The sequence below is a fragment of the Anticarsia gemmatalis genome, chromosome 24 (assembly GCF_050436995.1).
Source record: "Anticarsia gemmatalis isolate Benzon Research Colony breed Stoneville strain chromosome 24, ilAntGemm2 primary, whole genome shotgun sequence".
NCBI lineage: Eukaryota > Metazoa > Arthropoda > Insecta > Lepidoptera > Erebidae > Anticarsia > Anticarsia gemmatalis.
In genome coordinates, this window is record NC_134768.1 from 846,153 (window position 1) to 860,918 (window position 14,766).

A 14,766-nucleotide genomic window follows, 5' to 3' on the forward strand; every position below is an offset into this window, starting at 1 on the left:
GTGTATGCACAATACACAGGTACACTCTCTTTTCCCTTACTCTCATAACCCGGTGAGACGGATAACCGACACGACCAGTGAGAGGTCAGGCGCAGGACCGTAGGCTTTACGTGCTCTTCGAGGCACGGAGGTACGACCTCAACTGTCTCTGCAACTCTTTTTGACTAAAATACTTTTTGGCCCGACCCAGCATTCGAACCCGAGACCTCTTGTGTGGCAGTAACACACACTACCGATCGCGCCACAGAGGCAGTCAAATAATAATATTCTACATAACAAAAGCCTTAAGTAAAACTAAGTAAGTAAACAGTAAGTGGCTAGGAAATAAACATAAGTGCCATTATCCACGCTCAACGTGAACTATGACCGCGTGTTTATGTTGTGGCACCATTGTGTACTGAATATTATGTTGCCACAGTTGCTGCTGTAAATTAGCGACAATTTACACTTGAAATAAATATTTAAATCATCACTATCTACATATAAGACCTTAACTGAACTAGTTGGTTTGTGTGGCTCCGCTCTCGTACAAAACTGTACTATTGTAAATTTAAATTTAACCCATTACTGTCCCACTGCTGGGCAAGGGTCTCCTCTCGTAATAAGGGAGGGTTTAGGCCTTGAGTCGTTTCCGCTGGCCAAGTGCGGGTTCGGGACTTTGCATACCTTCAAGAACTGTTCTAAAGAACTCTCGGGCATGTAAGGTGGATGCACCATAAAAATGCATCGCTTATTTCGGTTTCTAAAGGATTAATTAACTTACTCCTTGGTAGACATAATTGAACAATGGATTAATAACTAATCATTTAAAACATTCAATATTTGTCAGGCCAAAAAAATATATAATAAGGAAATACTTAGTTATTTGGTAGTTACGTATGTTGGAACTTATGCGGTAGGGTAAGTATTTTCAAAATAGTGGATTGAAAAGTTGTTTTAAATATTGCATCTTTTTCCCCTATTGGGAAGGTTGGCCTCGGAGATATTTTACGTCACTCACGCGATTTTAATCAATTTCTGCTGATTATCATAATTTCAATGACAAGGAAGGATATTGGAGATTGTGGTCCTTCCGCTGTTGTCAGAAAAAGGGAATGAAATAAATAAATATATGAAATATATGTTTTTTTTATTCTTCTTCTTATCGTATTTTTAGTGGTCAACCTAGTGTCAAAGTTGGACTACGCTTTACCTAGGGAAATCTTTCCACGCATACGAAGTCGCGGTAAATTGAGTAGTTAAATACGTCATAAAATTATTATGTCCAAATCGAGTACTATATCATCTTAAAAACTATCATTAAGTAGCCCCCAGTATATCTAAAAAATACTATTTCACTTAGAGGATAAACGGGAATTTGGGCATAGCTACATCTACGAACTCTTTCATTCACTCACTTGCCTATTCTAAATACCTTTCATATTCAACCATAATGCCATAAAAATCTTCAACGGTATTTACAATCCCATATTATATAAATAATAGCAAGGAATTTCACTTATCTCATAGTGTTAAAGTAAACAGTACATAAGAAAACACCATGCCTATTGTGCGTTTTCATAGAGCATGTAAAAATTCCATTCATTCATTCGGTAGGTACCTATGGGATTTGTATTTATATTTTTTTATTGTTATTTATGATATATAATGAGAATCCTGGAATGCCAATCTTGTTATCATTTCTATAGGTAGTGTTTTCGTTTATAGATTTTTTATGCCTATTGGGTCTAGAGAATGCTGAAAAAATGTCTTACAGAAAATGACCAGTTATTTCCATGAAATTAACGAAAAGATTTCACCGATTCTAATAAAAAATGGAATAACACCTATGTTTGACAAATAAACTATTTTGATTTGATTTGAACACATTAGAAGAAAATTCTGAGGCATATGGCCCGATTGCGCAACGAACTATTTTAGCACAGATTCTCTCCAGTTACCTGTGGTTTAGAACTTCACTTCTTAGCTATATAGACAGAAAACTAAACATAATGTAAAGAAGCGTTTTAAAGACTTGAAGATGATCATAAAGATAATTTATGCAGGTAGGTGTTGTTTCTCATTCACATAACACAATCCCATTCGTTGCGACACTCACGGAAAATGATGAGACGCTTTTTCTGTCAGATTGCAACTTTTTCATTCATTCATTTCCTCCATTGTTGCATATGACGTAACACCACAGATAACATAAGCGCCACAGATGAAAAAGGACCACAGATAAGTGAAAGGAGTCCGTATGCTTGCGACGTAGCTGTTATTATCTGTTACATAATATTTGACCAGTATCAAAACCGGTTTTTAACTGGGACGCGTGGAAATGGTACACTTTACGGAAAAAATACTAGCAAGGAATTTAATAGAATTTCTTAACGTCCATTTGACTTATTGCATTACGCATATGCGTAAAATAAATGTAGGTTGTTGACACAAAGAAATACTTAGCCAAGTTAGTTCAAATGTGAATTATTCAATACGATGCAACATAAGTGTCTAGTCATAGCTTCATGGTTAAAAAGGATTCTTCAAGTCTTTTTACTCGGTATAACGTATAAGGATTTGAAGAAGTGATACAGAGCCATGTTGACTCTCAAAAATGCGGAAATAAGTGGAATCATCTTTTTTAATAAATTTCTTGCACAAAGATGCACAAAATTGTCAAAATGATTATCTTCAACTCGTTAAAGTTCAATTAGGTACAAAAAATACAATTTTGCTGATGACTTCCTTCAAGAATGACGTTTTTGTCAGTCGTGATGTTGATAATTTTTCAACAACAATCTGCCAAAAATAATATTATTCATCATTAAAAATAAAAAAAGACATACGTTTTTAATATAAGTAGGTACTGTTTAACCCAATATATGCATTATTTTTTTGCAATATAAATTTAAAAGTGTATCGCTTAGACTTCGTATGCGTACTTTATGCAACTCTTTTCATAAATATTAATATTCTTCATTCATTCGTTGATTCATTCAGTTTGCTGGATGTTTAAATTGTTTCCGTATTCTTCACAAAATGGACTCCATTAACATTGGTCTAGGAAAAACTAGAATTGAAAAAAATACCTATATTTTTATTTCTTTAAAGACAACTTCCGCCCTATGAATTGCTCTTGTGTTTAGGGACTTTTTCAAACATATACACAACGAACACAAACTACAATCAGACCCGAAACAACTATTTGTGCATAGCAGAAATAATTGTTCTGTGTAGGAATCGAACCCACGACTTTTAGACGCCAGGGTAGCAGCGTGGCGACCTTATCACTGCGTCGCGGAGGCAGTCATTCAAAGTATTTTCCCGTCAAAATGACCGTCAAATATAAAGAAAATCGTTTTAAAACTGAACAAATGAACAGCTAATTCTAATATCTTTAGATAATAATTATCGTTTATTAATTACATTCATGTTGAGTCTAGCTAAGGTCTTAGGCCAGGTCACCTCTAGCAAGATAAACTACATTGAAAATTACACGGATTTATGAGAAATAATAACACATTGTTGTACAACATTGTAATAATATCTTTGTTAGCGAGTTACAGTCATCCAACGACGCATGTTTCCAATGTTTAGCTTGTAGTTCAAGAAAACGGCTTGCGAGTGGGGAAGTCCAGACTAAAACGGTTATTTGCATAGTTTGTGCTATGCAAGTAGATCTAAGTACTGAGTATGCGGATGGATATAATATGAATCACTGCAAGCAGTGTGTAAAAAAAATGCAGTATTTTTTAAACACACTACACAAACACAACGCCTTAAAAAATAGGCTTGCCCGCACCCTTACATGAGACTAACATAGTTAATGTCAAAACACGGATGTATTTAATACACCTCTGCCTACAACTTCGGGTACAACAGGCGTGATATTATGTATGTGTACTAAAACTATCCAAGTGAACTATAATTTTAACACGATATCAATACCTTAAGCATTCTTACTTTTTACCATTTTGCAGCCGATGTTTTCATCGTCCAAATGCTTATTTTTAAATTTTATCATTAAAAAGAAGAAAAATAAAGACCATAATTCGTTATAATACATAATATATAACGAATAAATTATGAGTTGAATCCTTTAGTTAAAGATTTAAATCGTAGGGCTGAGATCTTCACACTACGCAATAGAGTACGGCCCACTTTCTCTATTTAACATTATCTGAACACTATGACCTTATACGAAGATAAATACATAATTAACAGCCGTTTATCTAGAATTACATTATATACTGAACACGGATTCACTTCCAGGGTTAAGACAGAGTCCAATAAACGTCATGTTAAAGTTATTGACTGAATATGAGTATCTTTGAAGTCATAGACAAATTGTAAGGCATGCGAATGACTTTGTTAAAACAATGTTTTTTTTTCTCTTGCAGCAAAATAAAAGCCTACGTAGATAATTTTTGAAAAATTGTTTTACTGAATAATTTAAAATAATAAACCGTAATATAATCTTTTCTCGCAGTTATCTTTACGAACATAAATATTGTGGATATAAAACTACTAAAACCTTTGATGGGTGGTTTTGATGGGGTTCTCAGGCCTAATCCCGTGTTCTAAGGTTTAATTTTACTATATGAAGATTGTTTAAAACGTCAGTCTCTAGTTTACTGACTGTAGAAAAACACATATTTTATGCGATCAGATTATTTCAGATTAAACATTGCTTTAAGCATGCTTTTTCTCCGTCTTTAACACTCACAAAACTTAATAAACTCAGGGTTGCTACATTTTGACTACGTGTGAGGGCTAAGATCACAAAGGAGTTTTATATCTTTATCTTAACGTTTTGACCTCCATTCGTCACAATGTCACAAACATGCTAATTTATAATACATGCTCTTGTATGCTCTGCTCGTAAACTAAGGTTTCCATAGGTAAACAGTAATGGACACCTTGGTTTGCGTGTTCCGGGTCTAACGTCCTTCTAATACATGTAAAGGTTGAAGAGCAGTTATGGAAAATTATATTATAAACAAGCTAAACTGGTGGCTGGGGGGCTAAAAGTGGCAAACTACCAACCTACGCTACGCGTTTGACTATGAAAGCTATATGTTAGATTTAAGTTCCTTGAAAATATGCATAGTGGTATTTGATCTGAGCGTCTCCGGGCTTCGAAGGGCACGTAAAAAGTCGGTCCCGGTTTTTGTCAATTAAGATAACAGTCGTTGAGCTATATCAAAGGCTTTTCATGCGGCTTGAACAACTTTGACACTAGGTTGACCACTAACCATACGATAGAATAGAATAGACGGTAAAAAATCGTCTCTTTTCTTTGTTCCTTAACGTCCTATTAGTCTTGTCAGCCTTAAGTATTTAGATACTAAAAATACGTAACAAGCTGTTTGACTGACCTATAGATATTAACTTTCGTTTTACGTAAATGCGAGCCGGGCCTATGAATATGACTCATCTTTAAAGAATCCTGTTCAGTCAATACTTGGCTTCCATGCTTTATAATTTATTTTAATAATCATTATTATAATCAGTTCCTATTTGTGTAGCATCCACGATTATTAAACGATTAACGAAATTAAAATTAAACTACTTAATTGCTGTATCCTACTGATATTATAAATGCAAAAGTTTGTAAGTAAGTATACTTAGATGTTTGTTACTCTTTCACGAAATAACTACAGTATAGATCTCAAAATCAAAACCAAAATCAAATCATTTATTAATTTAGGTCAAATATGGACACTTATGATAGTCGTTACAATTACTGAATCTACCACTAGCTCGGAAAAGGGGTAAAGCCTTATGAGAAGAGCTAGCGAGAAACTCACGGCCACTCTTTTCAATCGCCAAAAGTTTTACAATGTGACAAGTGAGCACATTGGTTGTAACATTATAGAAGAAAAAAAAGTGACAGTTTTTATGATGTCTCAACGAAAGTCATGACTAACTTATGACCTAGATTAACATATAGGATACTTTTTACCCTGAGAAATCGTTTCATGCCGACGAATTCGCGGGCCGCAGCTAATTAAAAATAGTAGAAGAAATTTCACACAAGTTATTGGTAGTAGGTACATACACCTCCTAATAGTATTATTGCCAACATCAGCACAAAAAATTGCAAAATGTTAATGTAGTATGTTGTCCGACAACTTAGGTCTTTGTGAAGAGCCTTGGTTGCATGATTTATCAAATCAGCTTAGCCTCTCTTCCAACTGTGTTGGAATCGGCTTCCAGTCTCACCGGATACTGGATTTGCAGCTGAGTACCAGTATTTGACACGGCGCAACTGCTTTTTGGACCTCCACAACCCAGTTACCTGGGTTATAACACGATACTCATTGATAATCCTGGAATTTTGTAATCCTCCGCCAGCCGAGAAATCTTGCATACAAGTCTCACTACTAACTTGTCAGACTATAGTGAGTACCAATAGATTATTATAATTGGTCATTATTTTAGATTTGTAGCAGTATTAAAGTATAAAACACTAAATAATAACTGCTTCATAGACTAGCTAGTTTAATTACTACAGGTTGCGCGGGAAACTCGATGGTTCGCTTTACTTTTTTTTGCGCGTTATTTTTTTGTAGGCCTGTTATTTACCGTTATTGAGATCTAGGTATAGGTGTCACTAGCTATGACGCAGTGTCATAGATATTTTGATTTAAAGAGTGTTTGATAGCCTCCGTGGCGCAGTGGTTTAGGTCGTCATACCGCTACTATTGAGCTGGGACGTCGTGGGTTCAATTCTCACACTATTTTAAATTTCGGGTCTGGTTGTACTTTGTGTCCGTTGTTCGTGTGGCTGTTAAAGTTTAAAACAAGATCTATTCTTTGTACGGGAGTTGTCTTTTTAAAAAAGAAAGAAAAAATTTAAGAGAAGCTGTCTAGAGCAAATATGATAATTTTCTGAGATTTTTATCCAATACGTGTCACTACATAGTATAAAACAAAGTCGCCCATTTTGTCTGTAGTCCCTTCGTATGCATAAAACTTTAAAACTACGCAACGGATTTTGATGCGGTTTTCACTAATAGAAAGAGTATTTTCTCCGACAGGTTTTTATATATAATTGAAATACATTGAAACTATATTAGCTGAGTTATAGCGATTTATGTCCAAGAAGTCAGAAAAAAATATAATTGAAGATTGCATTTGTGCGTGCGCCGCTTATACCGTTGGATACAAGTAAGAACAATGTATAGCAAAAACATTGGTCTTTATTAGTTCTACAAAAAAGTCCGCGATGACATATATCCAGCTTTTTTATTTAAGTCACAAAAACTACTTTTCTGTATTAAAAAAACATTTAATTCGTTGGGTGATGTTTAACTGGTGATATAACCAATAATACATATATCCTTATCAAAATAAGTAAGTTCATCATCACGAGCATTTAATTTAGATTATTTTTGCAGTTTACAGTGTGTTATTTAGACATATAGTTTAGGAGATATCACGATATTAGTATTGCGGCACGGTACAGTACAGTGTATAGTACAGTGTTGGTGCGTTGACTGTATTTGTCGAAGTAGCGGGATACACGCAAACGAAGTTGCGCGGGTCAGCTAGTTTTAGTATAAAACTAGACTTTGTTCAAGCCTTTGTTCACTCAAGAAGATTTTCCGGAGTATAAATTTTCTGTGCTAAGTTAAACTACGTTTGCGCTAGATTGTTACCAATCTTTTTAATATTTGAGTGACATTGGATTGCATATCTTAAAGATCGAATACTAGAAAGAAACAAAAAAGTTAATATAAGACTGAAATAGTGTCATTTCTCACACACATCTTTATATATATAATTCTTCTGTAAGTGTGTCACTGAACTTCTCTTAAACGACTGGACCGATTTTGATGAAATTTTTTGTGTGTGTTCAAGGGGATCTGAGAATAGTTTAGATTCACAATTTTGTCCGCTGGACAATGTTTTTTTAATTAATTTTTACAAATTAAAGACGTGTAGACAGGACAACGTCTGTCGGGTCCGCTAGTTTTATATATAATGTTATGGAAGTAGAAAAAATAGGAAGTAATGTTACCAAAATGATAATTTTTATATTAAGTATAAGATTACGCATAAGGAAAACCGCTATATGCTTATGACTCTTCAAGCAAAGATTAGCATAGCTAAGCAGCAGTGTTAATATGTAGCATACATTAAATATGCGTTGAAAATTTACGCATTTTTATTATATTTATCGAGATGATACCAATGGCGTAACGATTAAGGAAGTTATACACGTGGAAATGACTCTACGGGTACTCTAGTTGTGGATTCGATTTCCGAAATTATAATTTGTAACAATTATTGTGAAAATTTGGGTTTTTTCGGTTCTACTTTTATTATGTTCTAGTAATTTTGAGTCTAACATTGCAAAGAAACTTGTTTGAAAAATCTATTAATTAAGGACCGATATTTCCATCAGCAAAAACTATTTTTCGAGGAACTAGTCCTTATGTATGTGATGTGTTTATCAAATTCTCCATCTTATATCTGTTAAACGTTATAATATATTCATCGAATAAAATTACCTGACTATGGAAAATCGGTCCTTATCGAGAAAAAAAAACCTTTTATAAGGCTCTTAGAATAAATTATGTATAGAGTCATGTTTAAAGCATTTTTGTTCATTCATAATCTTGTCATGTTTGTGCAGGTAGCGTACTACGCACCTGCCTTTGACGCGTCCGAACTATTTATAACTCCATGTTTTATTAAAAAAATATTAATTGACTTGTTTTAATATCTGTGGCTGATGTCTTTAGTTTTTTTTTTTGAGGAATCTTCTTAGAATTTAATTTGAATATCAGTATTGGCGCGTAAATAGGAAGATAGGTAGTCAGATATTTATTGATTTCCTAAATAATTGGCGAATAGAGAGATTAAGGAGATTAAGTAAATTATTCAATTATTTCTGTCTAAATTAATATCTGTTATTCAAAGACATAGGTATAATTAATAGCGCAAGTTTATGCTCAAGAAAGCAAACTTATGACTGACAAGTACCTAGGTAATAAATTGCAATTTAATGCGCGAAGTTTATTGAAATTTAACAAAGTTCCAGCGTAAGTACCATTCGCTTTATTATTTATAATTAGATGTTAAATCCGTAATTAACAGTTAATTAGAGCTCAGGCCGTACTCTAACTGTAAAACAACTGACAACGTGCAATACAAATGCACTCTGCATGTCATAATGATGCCTGTATTCACTCAGTAACAGTAAAAGAAAATAAAACACCATAAACAAAACTAGGATACTCAAACACTTTTTTCTAAATTTCTCTTCACTTTTCTCACCGAGAATACTAATAGCGACCCAGAATTCGTTCAGAAACTCTCAATTTTCGAATTTCGAACAACGGCTACTACGCACGTAATGTCAGTACATGATAAAACCGAAAGTATTGTTAATTGCTCAAAGAATTTCGGATATAACATTGCCCAATGAGTACGTAGCGTCGATATCCGGAACAAACGTGCACACTAAAGAACTTACAAGAGTCCATCGCACACTAGCCCGCGCACAGCTGGGCCACTTTCTCTCACAACCTTGATTCCTTAGTCCGAGTACGTTAACACTAACAACGTAAAATGATGACATTTCGACAATACACTGTTTAAACTTTTACTTTTGCCGATTCAAAAGAAAGTGTTGAACAAGTATCTGAGTACTAAGATTTCCTCCATTTCATAACGTAACACACTACTAGATATTATATAAATAGATTTATTGCTTACGGATAGGTACTTGCATCATGTTATATCAGTCAACACCTGTAATGCACATATTTCGATAATAAATCCTTCTTGTTATAACATTGTAAGAATAAAAAATGTAACTTACCAAAAATCCGTACGGAAGTCGAAAAAAATTGCCACAGACAACACAAAAAATTAAGGTCACTGTCACTGAATTTTGGCGCGAATCCGCACGTGCACTAACACTTTCTTTTCCAATTATTGCTACAACTAAAAAAAACAAAACAAACAAAAATGTTGCTACGCAAGCAGGTACTACGGTCGGCCACGTACGACACGGACAGTGGCTTCGCCGGTTGTGGTAACCGTAAGACGATTTCTTGTTTACACATCAAACCGAGAAACTCGTACTAACCGATCGTAGGGAAAAGTTATTGATGGAAATGCATTTCCGCATTTTGGATGTCGTTTGAAAATGGCTGCGTAATAGCGTTAACAAACCACATTAGAGGTGTGGGTTGTCGCAATAGTTGTCTTGTACGTTTTCGCAATTATACGCAAGCAAATAGAAGACATCTACCTATGGCTTATCCTCGAATTAAACTCTTATTATCACGCTTATGTGAATGGTTGTAGCGTAATAATTGAATTAACGTCATAATGTTTAATAACAATCATAATTTTATAGCGCGTCTAGGCCACAAACATTTTCTACGCAACTCTATCATAATTTTGGTACTTTAAAAACCACTTCGTATAAGTTACGCATCTAAACCAGATGAGTTGAGAAACCAGTATTTTTAACATCTTTATTTTTCCGATGTACATAATAAACATGATTATTCTCATGGTCGATTGATGAATATTAATTCTGTTGGTCCAATATAAGTCTATTTAACTACCAGTTTATAAAACTTGAAGAGTTTTGTCCGCAACGACCTGCTTACGCACGTGTTAATGAAATTAGCGTGGGCTTCCAAATCACTGTTGTTTTCACTGAGTAAAGTCACAATAAGGAGCTAGGATAACCTGAGTAGCTAGAAATAAAAGTCACGAGTTTTTACAATCATTATTTTTCATGAGGTAGGTAGACAACCTAGATAGGTCGCCCTAGAAAATTCTTAAATGAAGTGTAATTAAATAGTAAACCCAGTATTTTTTGTCCTGTAGATGGTTAAGCCCACAAGGTGGTTAAACCAAACTTTAATTCCTTAGTAGCACAGCTAATGACAAGCACGTAAAAAAGCATAATCGGATTAAGCTAGCTAGCAGTTACTTGTAACTGTTTTAGAAACTCAAACATTTTTAAAAGTAGTTTAACAATTAGGCGTCACAGTCTAGCCTAAAATTTTATATAATACCTACTTACACATTAAAATAAAGGATTCCTTTCACGTGCATTTCGTACAAGGTGACAACAGATACCTATTGAAAGACAAAACAATGCTTTACTTTCTCAAAGTTATTGCCTTCACGTCTACAAATTGTGCGCTTAATATTAAATAGTAAGAATTATGTTTCAGGCGCAGTCGGGTCGTAATAAAAATTGACAGTTATTTATAAAGGAAAGCTATATATTAAACTGAATATTGTTTAATACTATCTGTAAAACAAAGAGATTTTAAAGGTATATAGCCGTGTACGTCGTGTAATAGGTAGCAGGTACCTATGTGCTGAACAGATTTAAACTAAAGAGTATTAAGTACATTTTTATAGAAGGCAAAATTAAATCAAAATAAATAGGTAACCACTTTATTAACTTGAAAAAAGTGAAGCAGATGTATTTCGGAATTATCATAAATAAACGTTGTAGTAATTTTGCGTGCTCAACCTTTTCTAATGAGTTTTTATAACTTTGTATCTGGTACTACATCTACGCTGTTTGCTAACATTAATTACCCAGGAACTGTGGCTATTAATGCACATTAAATTCATTGCTGTGTTTGAAACTATTACATTGCTTATCAAATAGAATCAGAAATAGTTATAGTAGCGACCATGATCTATTTACTACAGAAATGCATTAATTGAGTAATGTAGTCAAACAACTCTTGTGGAAAGCATCTGATATCACCTAGGAGTACCTGCCTGCGTCTTGACGCAGCCTAGATTAGCTAAGTTCTAAATGTAATATTTAAATAGAAATTAATTGAAGTCGTGCCTTGGTAATAGTCCTAAAAATAAAAAGCGAAACATAATGTTTTAATCTTGATAAACATCTAGAAAATAATAACGTTTCGTTATCCATCTTAAATATAATAAGTCAATCCGATCACGTGCGTATTAACTAAACGCAGCAAGTGTCATCTGTCACTTCTTGAATATAGGTTATGTTATGGAATAACTCAATTTTTATTCATAAAAATAAGTTTCCAACAAATATATAACCATGGCTCTATTGAAAACATTGATAACACGATTCGTTTGTACGTAATTTTTGGTAATTGCGTTAGGTGTACTTTTGAATTCGATAAATCAGGACCTGTAAACTCTTTACTTATCCATTTTCCTAGCCCTTACCCCTAGTATTTAAGTAATACTGACTTAAAGTCTACATAACATGATATTATTTCTTATTTCAGTGCCAACATCATACCGAGCAACGGCAATAAGATACACATCCACTGACCAAAAGATAGCTGAAACTGATGACGCTCCTGTAGAAATGGAGAACCCTTATAAAAAGGAGACGCGTCAATGCATATTATGCAAGCTTAACATTACGCCGGATTATAAAAACTACAGATTACTGTCACAATTTCAAAGTCCTTACACCGGTCGTATTTACGGCAGACATATAACCGGTTTATGCAAACAAAAGCAAGAATTAGTCGAAAGTGAGATTAAAAAAGCCCAGAACTGTGCTTACATGCCTTATTATTATAAAGACAAGACTTTCCTGAAGGATCCTAAGTTGTTCGACCCAGAAAACCCTATTAGGTCTCATAGGTTTTAAATTTTAATGGTAGTGTCTGTAGTACAAATGTTTTTTGGTTAGGTAATAAATGATATTGTGTTAACTTTTGTTTTTTATTTTACTTACCCATTATTAACAGATATTTTGGTAAAGGACTTGTGTTATACGCATAATATCACATCTATTATATGTAAAGGTTTATAATAAATCCACATTTTAGCACTTACAATGTTAGTCCCATGTAATGGAGAGCATATATTGCTGTTCTTTATTTCTTTCATAAAACAATTTAATTGTACAAATCAATCATTCCTGAAATTTTCTTGATTTAAACCTATATAAATCCTATAGCACTATTTGAGAGCTAAATAAGACAAATTAAGAACATCATCAACTTTTATTAAATAAATTCCTTAAAATTAAATAATGAATTAACTATATATCTTTGAACTGCCCTAGAATAATGCTGGCATCATCTGGACTATTAAAACAATCATTCTCCGAGTCATACCCAACTAAAGACGGTGGAATTTTCAAAGTTTTCAACATTTCCGAGTAATCCATTCTCTCTTTATCTGGAAATTTAGTCTTCATTAGGTCTAATAATTCCATTAGGGCTTCTTGGCAGCCTTTCTGCCATTTTTTTATAAGGGTCCTAAGCTCTTCTGTATCTGGAGTTAAAGACTGAGCTAAAAGGAGTTTCTTCTTAGCCTCTATCCTTTCCTTAAGAGCATCAATATCTTTTTGAGTTATAGAACCTGTGGATTTAGCTTTCATAGGCTTTGCAACTTTTTCATAAGTTTTTCTAATTAAAATAGTTTTCTTATTGTCGAAGTCATCATCGTCATCATCAAAGCAGTCTTGAGATGAAGGTTTTGATTCTGTTACAATTTTTTCTACTTTAGTTTTAGATAATTTTGAGTTTTTAGATTTAGTTTTCGGTGATTTGGTATCTTTTTTGATAGGTTTGATTTTAGATTTGTTTTCAATAAAATCATCATCATCGTCTGCTATAATGGCTTTGGTACTTGACTTAACAGAGTTCTGCTTGTGTAGATTAATTAATGGAGTTTCATCGGAATCAGAGTCAGTTTCCGGAGGCTTCTTTTCTTCTTTAGTTTGAGTTATTTCATTAGTAGTGTTATTTTCAACATTCTTAAATATTTTTCTTTGTATAACCACTATACATTCCTTCTTCAAGTCATTAGGACTTTTTTCTTTAATTGTGTAGATAGCTTCTTCTTCTTTTTTCTTGTTTACGCTAGGAGTAATACTGCTGTTTACAAAAGCCTCATCTACATCACATTTAACCTCTTTGTGGCTAGATTTTATAGGAGAATTGCGCTTTTTACTCTTTTTAGACTTTGTTCTTACAGGTGTTGATACTACCTCCACATTTTCCGTATCACATACATCAACAACAACTGGTATTGCTGAAGTTTGTTCTTTTTCTATAGTCTCTGGTACATCCTCCTGAACTTTATTAATGGCCGACACTAAAGTCTTTGATCTCTTTCTACGAGGCAGTTCAACACTTCTAGGAGGCGTTTTATCAACATTGTCACTTACTTCAGTGTTTCCTTCATCACCTTCATCTTGTTTGTCAACAAACGAAGTAGTAGGGGATTCTTCTATATTCTCGTCCGGTACACGCTGTTTTCTTTTCCTGGTCTCGATTTTCTCTTCTTTCACCTCAGTATTACCAGAAAGCGGAGATATAAAAGGTGAGGGTCCGCTCTTTCTCCAATTTCGAGACAGGCCAACTCTTCTGCACGGCGTCAATAAAGATTTACTGATACCACCTGGAGTCTTAGGCGAGTTAGTATTAGAAGATTTTAACGAAAAAACATTCTTCATTTTCGTAAATGATGGTTGTAATTATTATTAATTCATTTAATTTTGTTTGTTTGGAAATAATTTGTTGAGCTGTCAAATTATTTCCATTCCCGCCATTGCAAGATTGAATGAAACTAAATAACTTACATCATTCGTTCAATAGGTCGCGTTAAAATGTTGCACAATATTTTGAAATAGTATTGATCGCAATGATCACAATATTTTTTTATTTACTGACGACAGAAAAAAAATATAATCAAGAAAATAGTTTATAAGTATAGAACTATGAAAAAATTCAGAAATCAAGTAACGAAGCAAAAATAAATATTCATACAGATAAT

General features: G+C 33.7%; 3 protein-coding genes across 5 annotated transcripts in view; 1 reads left to right on the plus strand and 2 right to left on the minus strand.

Moving 5' to 3' along the window:
- snu (ABC-type transporter snustorr) overlaps positions 1-10,039 on the minus strand; it is a 118,125-nt gene extending 108,086 nt beyond the window's left edge. For all 3 annotated transcript variants that reach the window (XM_076130391.1, XM_076130390.1, XM_076130389.1), the window contains exon 1: positions 9,818-10,039. The gene's annotated coding sequence lies outside the window, so the exon portion shown is untranslated. The remainder of the gene's footprint in view (positions 1-9,817) is intronic.
- Positions 10,040-11,967: 1,928 nt separating this feature from the next.
- Positions 11,968-12,692, plus strand: mRpS18C (mitochondrial ribosomal protein S18C). The gene is made up of 2 exons (XM_076130470.1): positions 11,968-12,098; positions 12,255-12,692. The coding sequence occupies exons 1-2, from the start codon at positions 12,062-12,064 to the stop codon at positions 12,626-12,628; spliced, it is 411 nt and encodes a 136-aa protein (XP_075986585.1). The 5' UTR covers positions 11,968-12,061; the 3' UTR covers positions 12,629-12,692.
- Positions 12,693-12,971: 279 nt separating this feature from the next.
- On the minus strand, positions 12,972-14,542 carry LOC142983451 (uncharacterized). Its single transcript, XM_076130329.1, has one exon. The coding sequence runs from the start codon at positions 14,444-14,446 to the stop codon at positions 13,025-13,027; it is 1,422 nt and encodes a 473-aa protein (XP_075986444.1). The 5' UTR covers positions 14,447-14,542; the 3' UTR covers positions 12,972-13,024.
- Between the last annotated feature and the right edge of the window lie 224 nt (positions 14,543-14,766).

Coding starts and splice junctions, on each gene's coding strand:
- mRpS18C (XM_076130470.1), top strand. CDS start 12,062: ATGGCTCTATTGAAAACATTGATAACACGATTCGTTT. Junction 12,099..12,254: donor ATTGATAACACGATTCGTTT/GTACGTAATTTT, acceptor TTCTTATTTCAG/TGCCAACATCATACCGAGCA.
- LOC142983451 (XM_076130329.1), bottom strand. CDS start 14,446: ATGAAGAATGTTTTTTCGTTAAAATCTTCTAATACTAACTCGCCTAAG.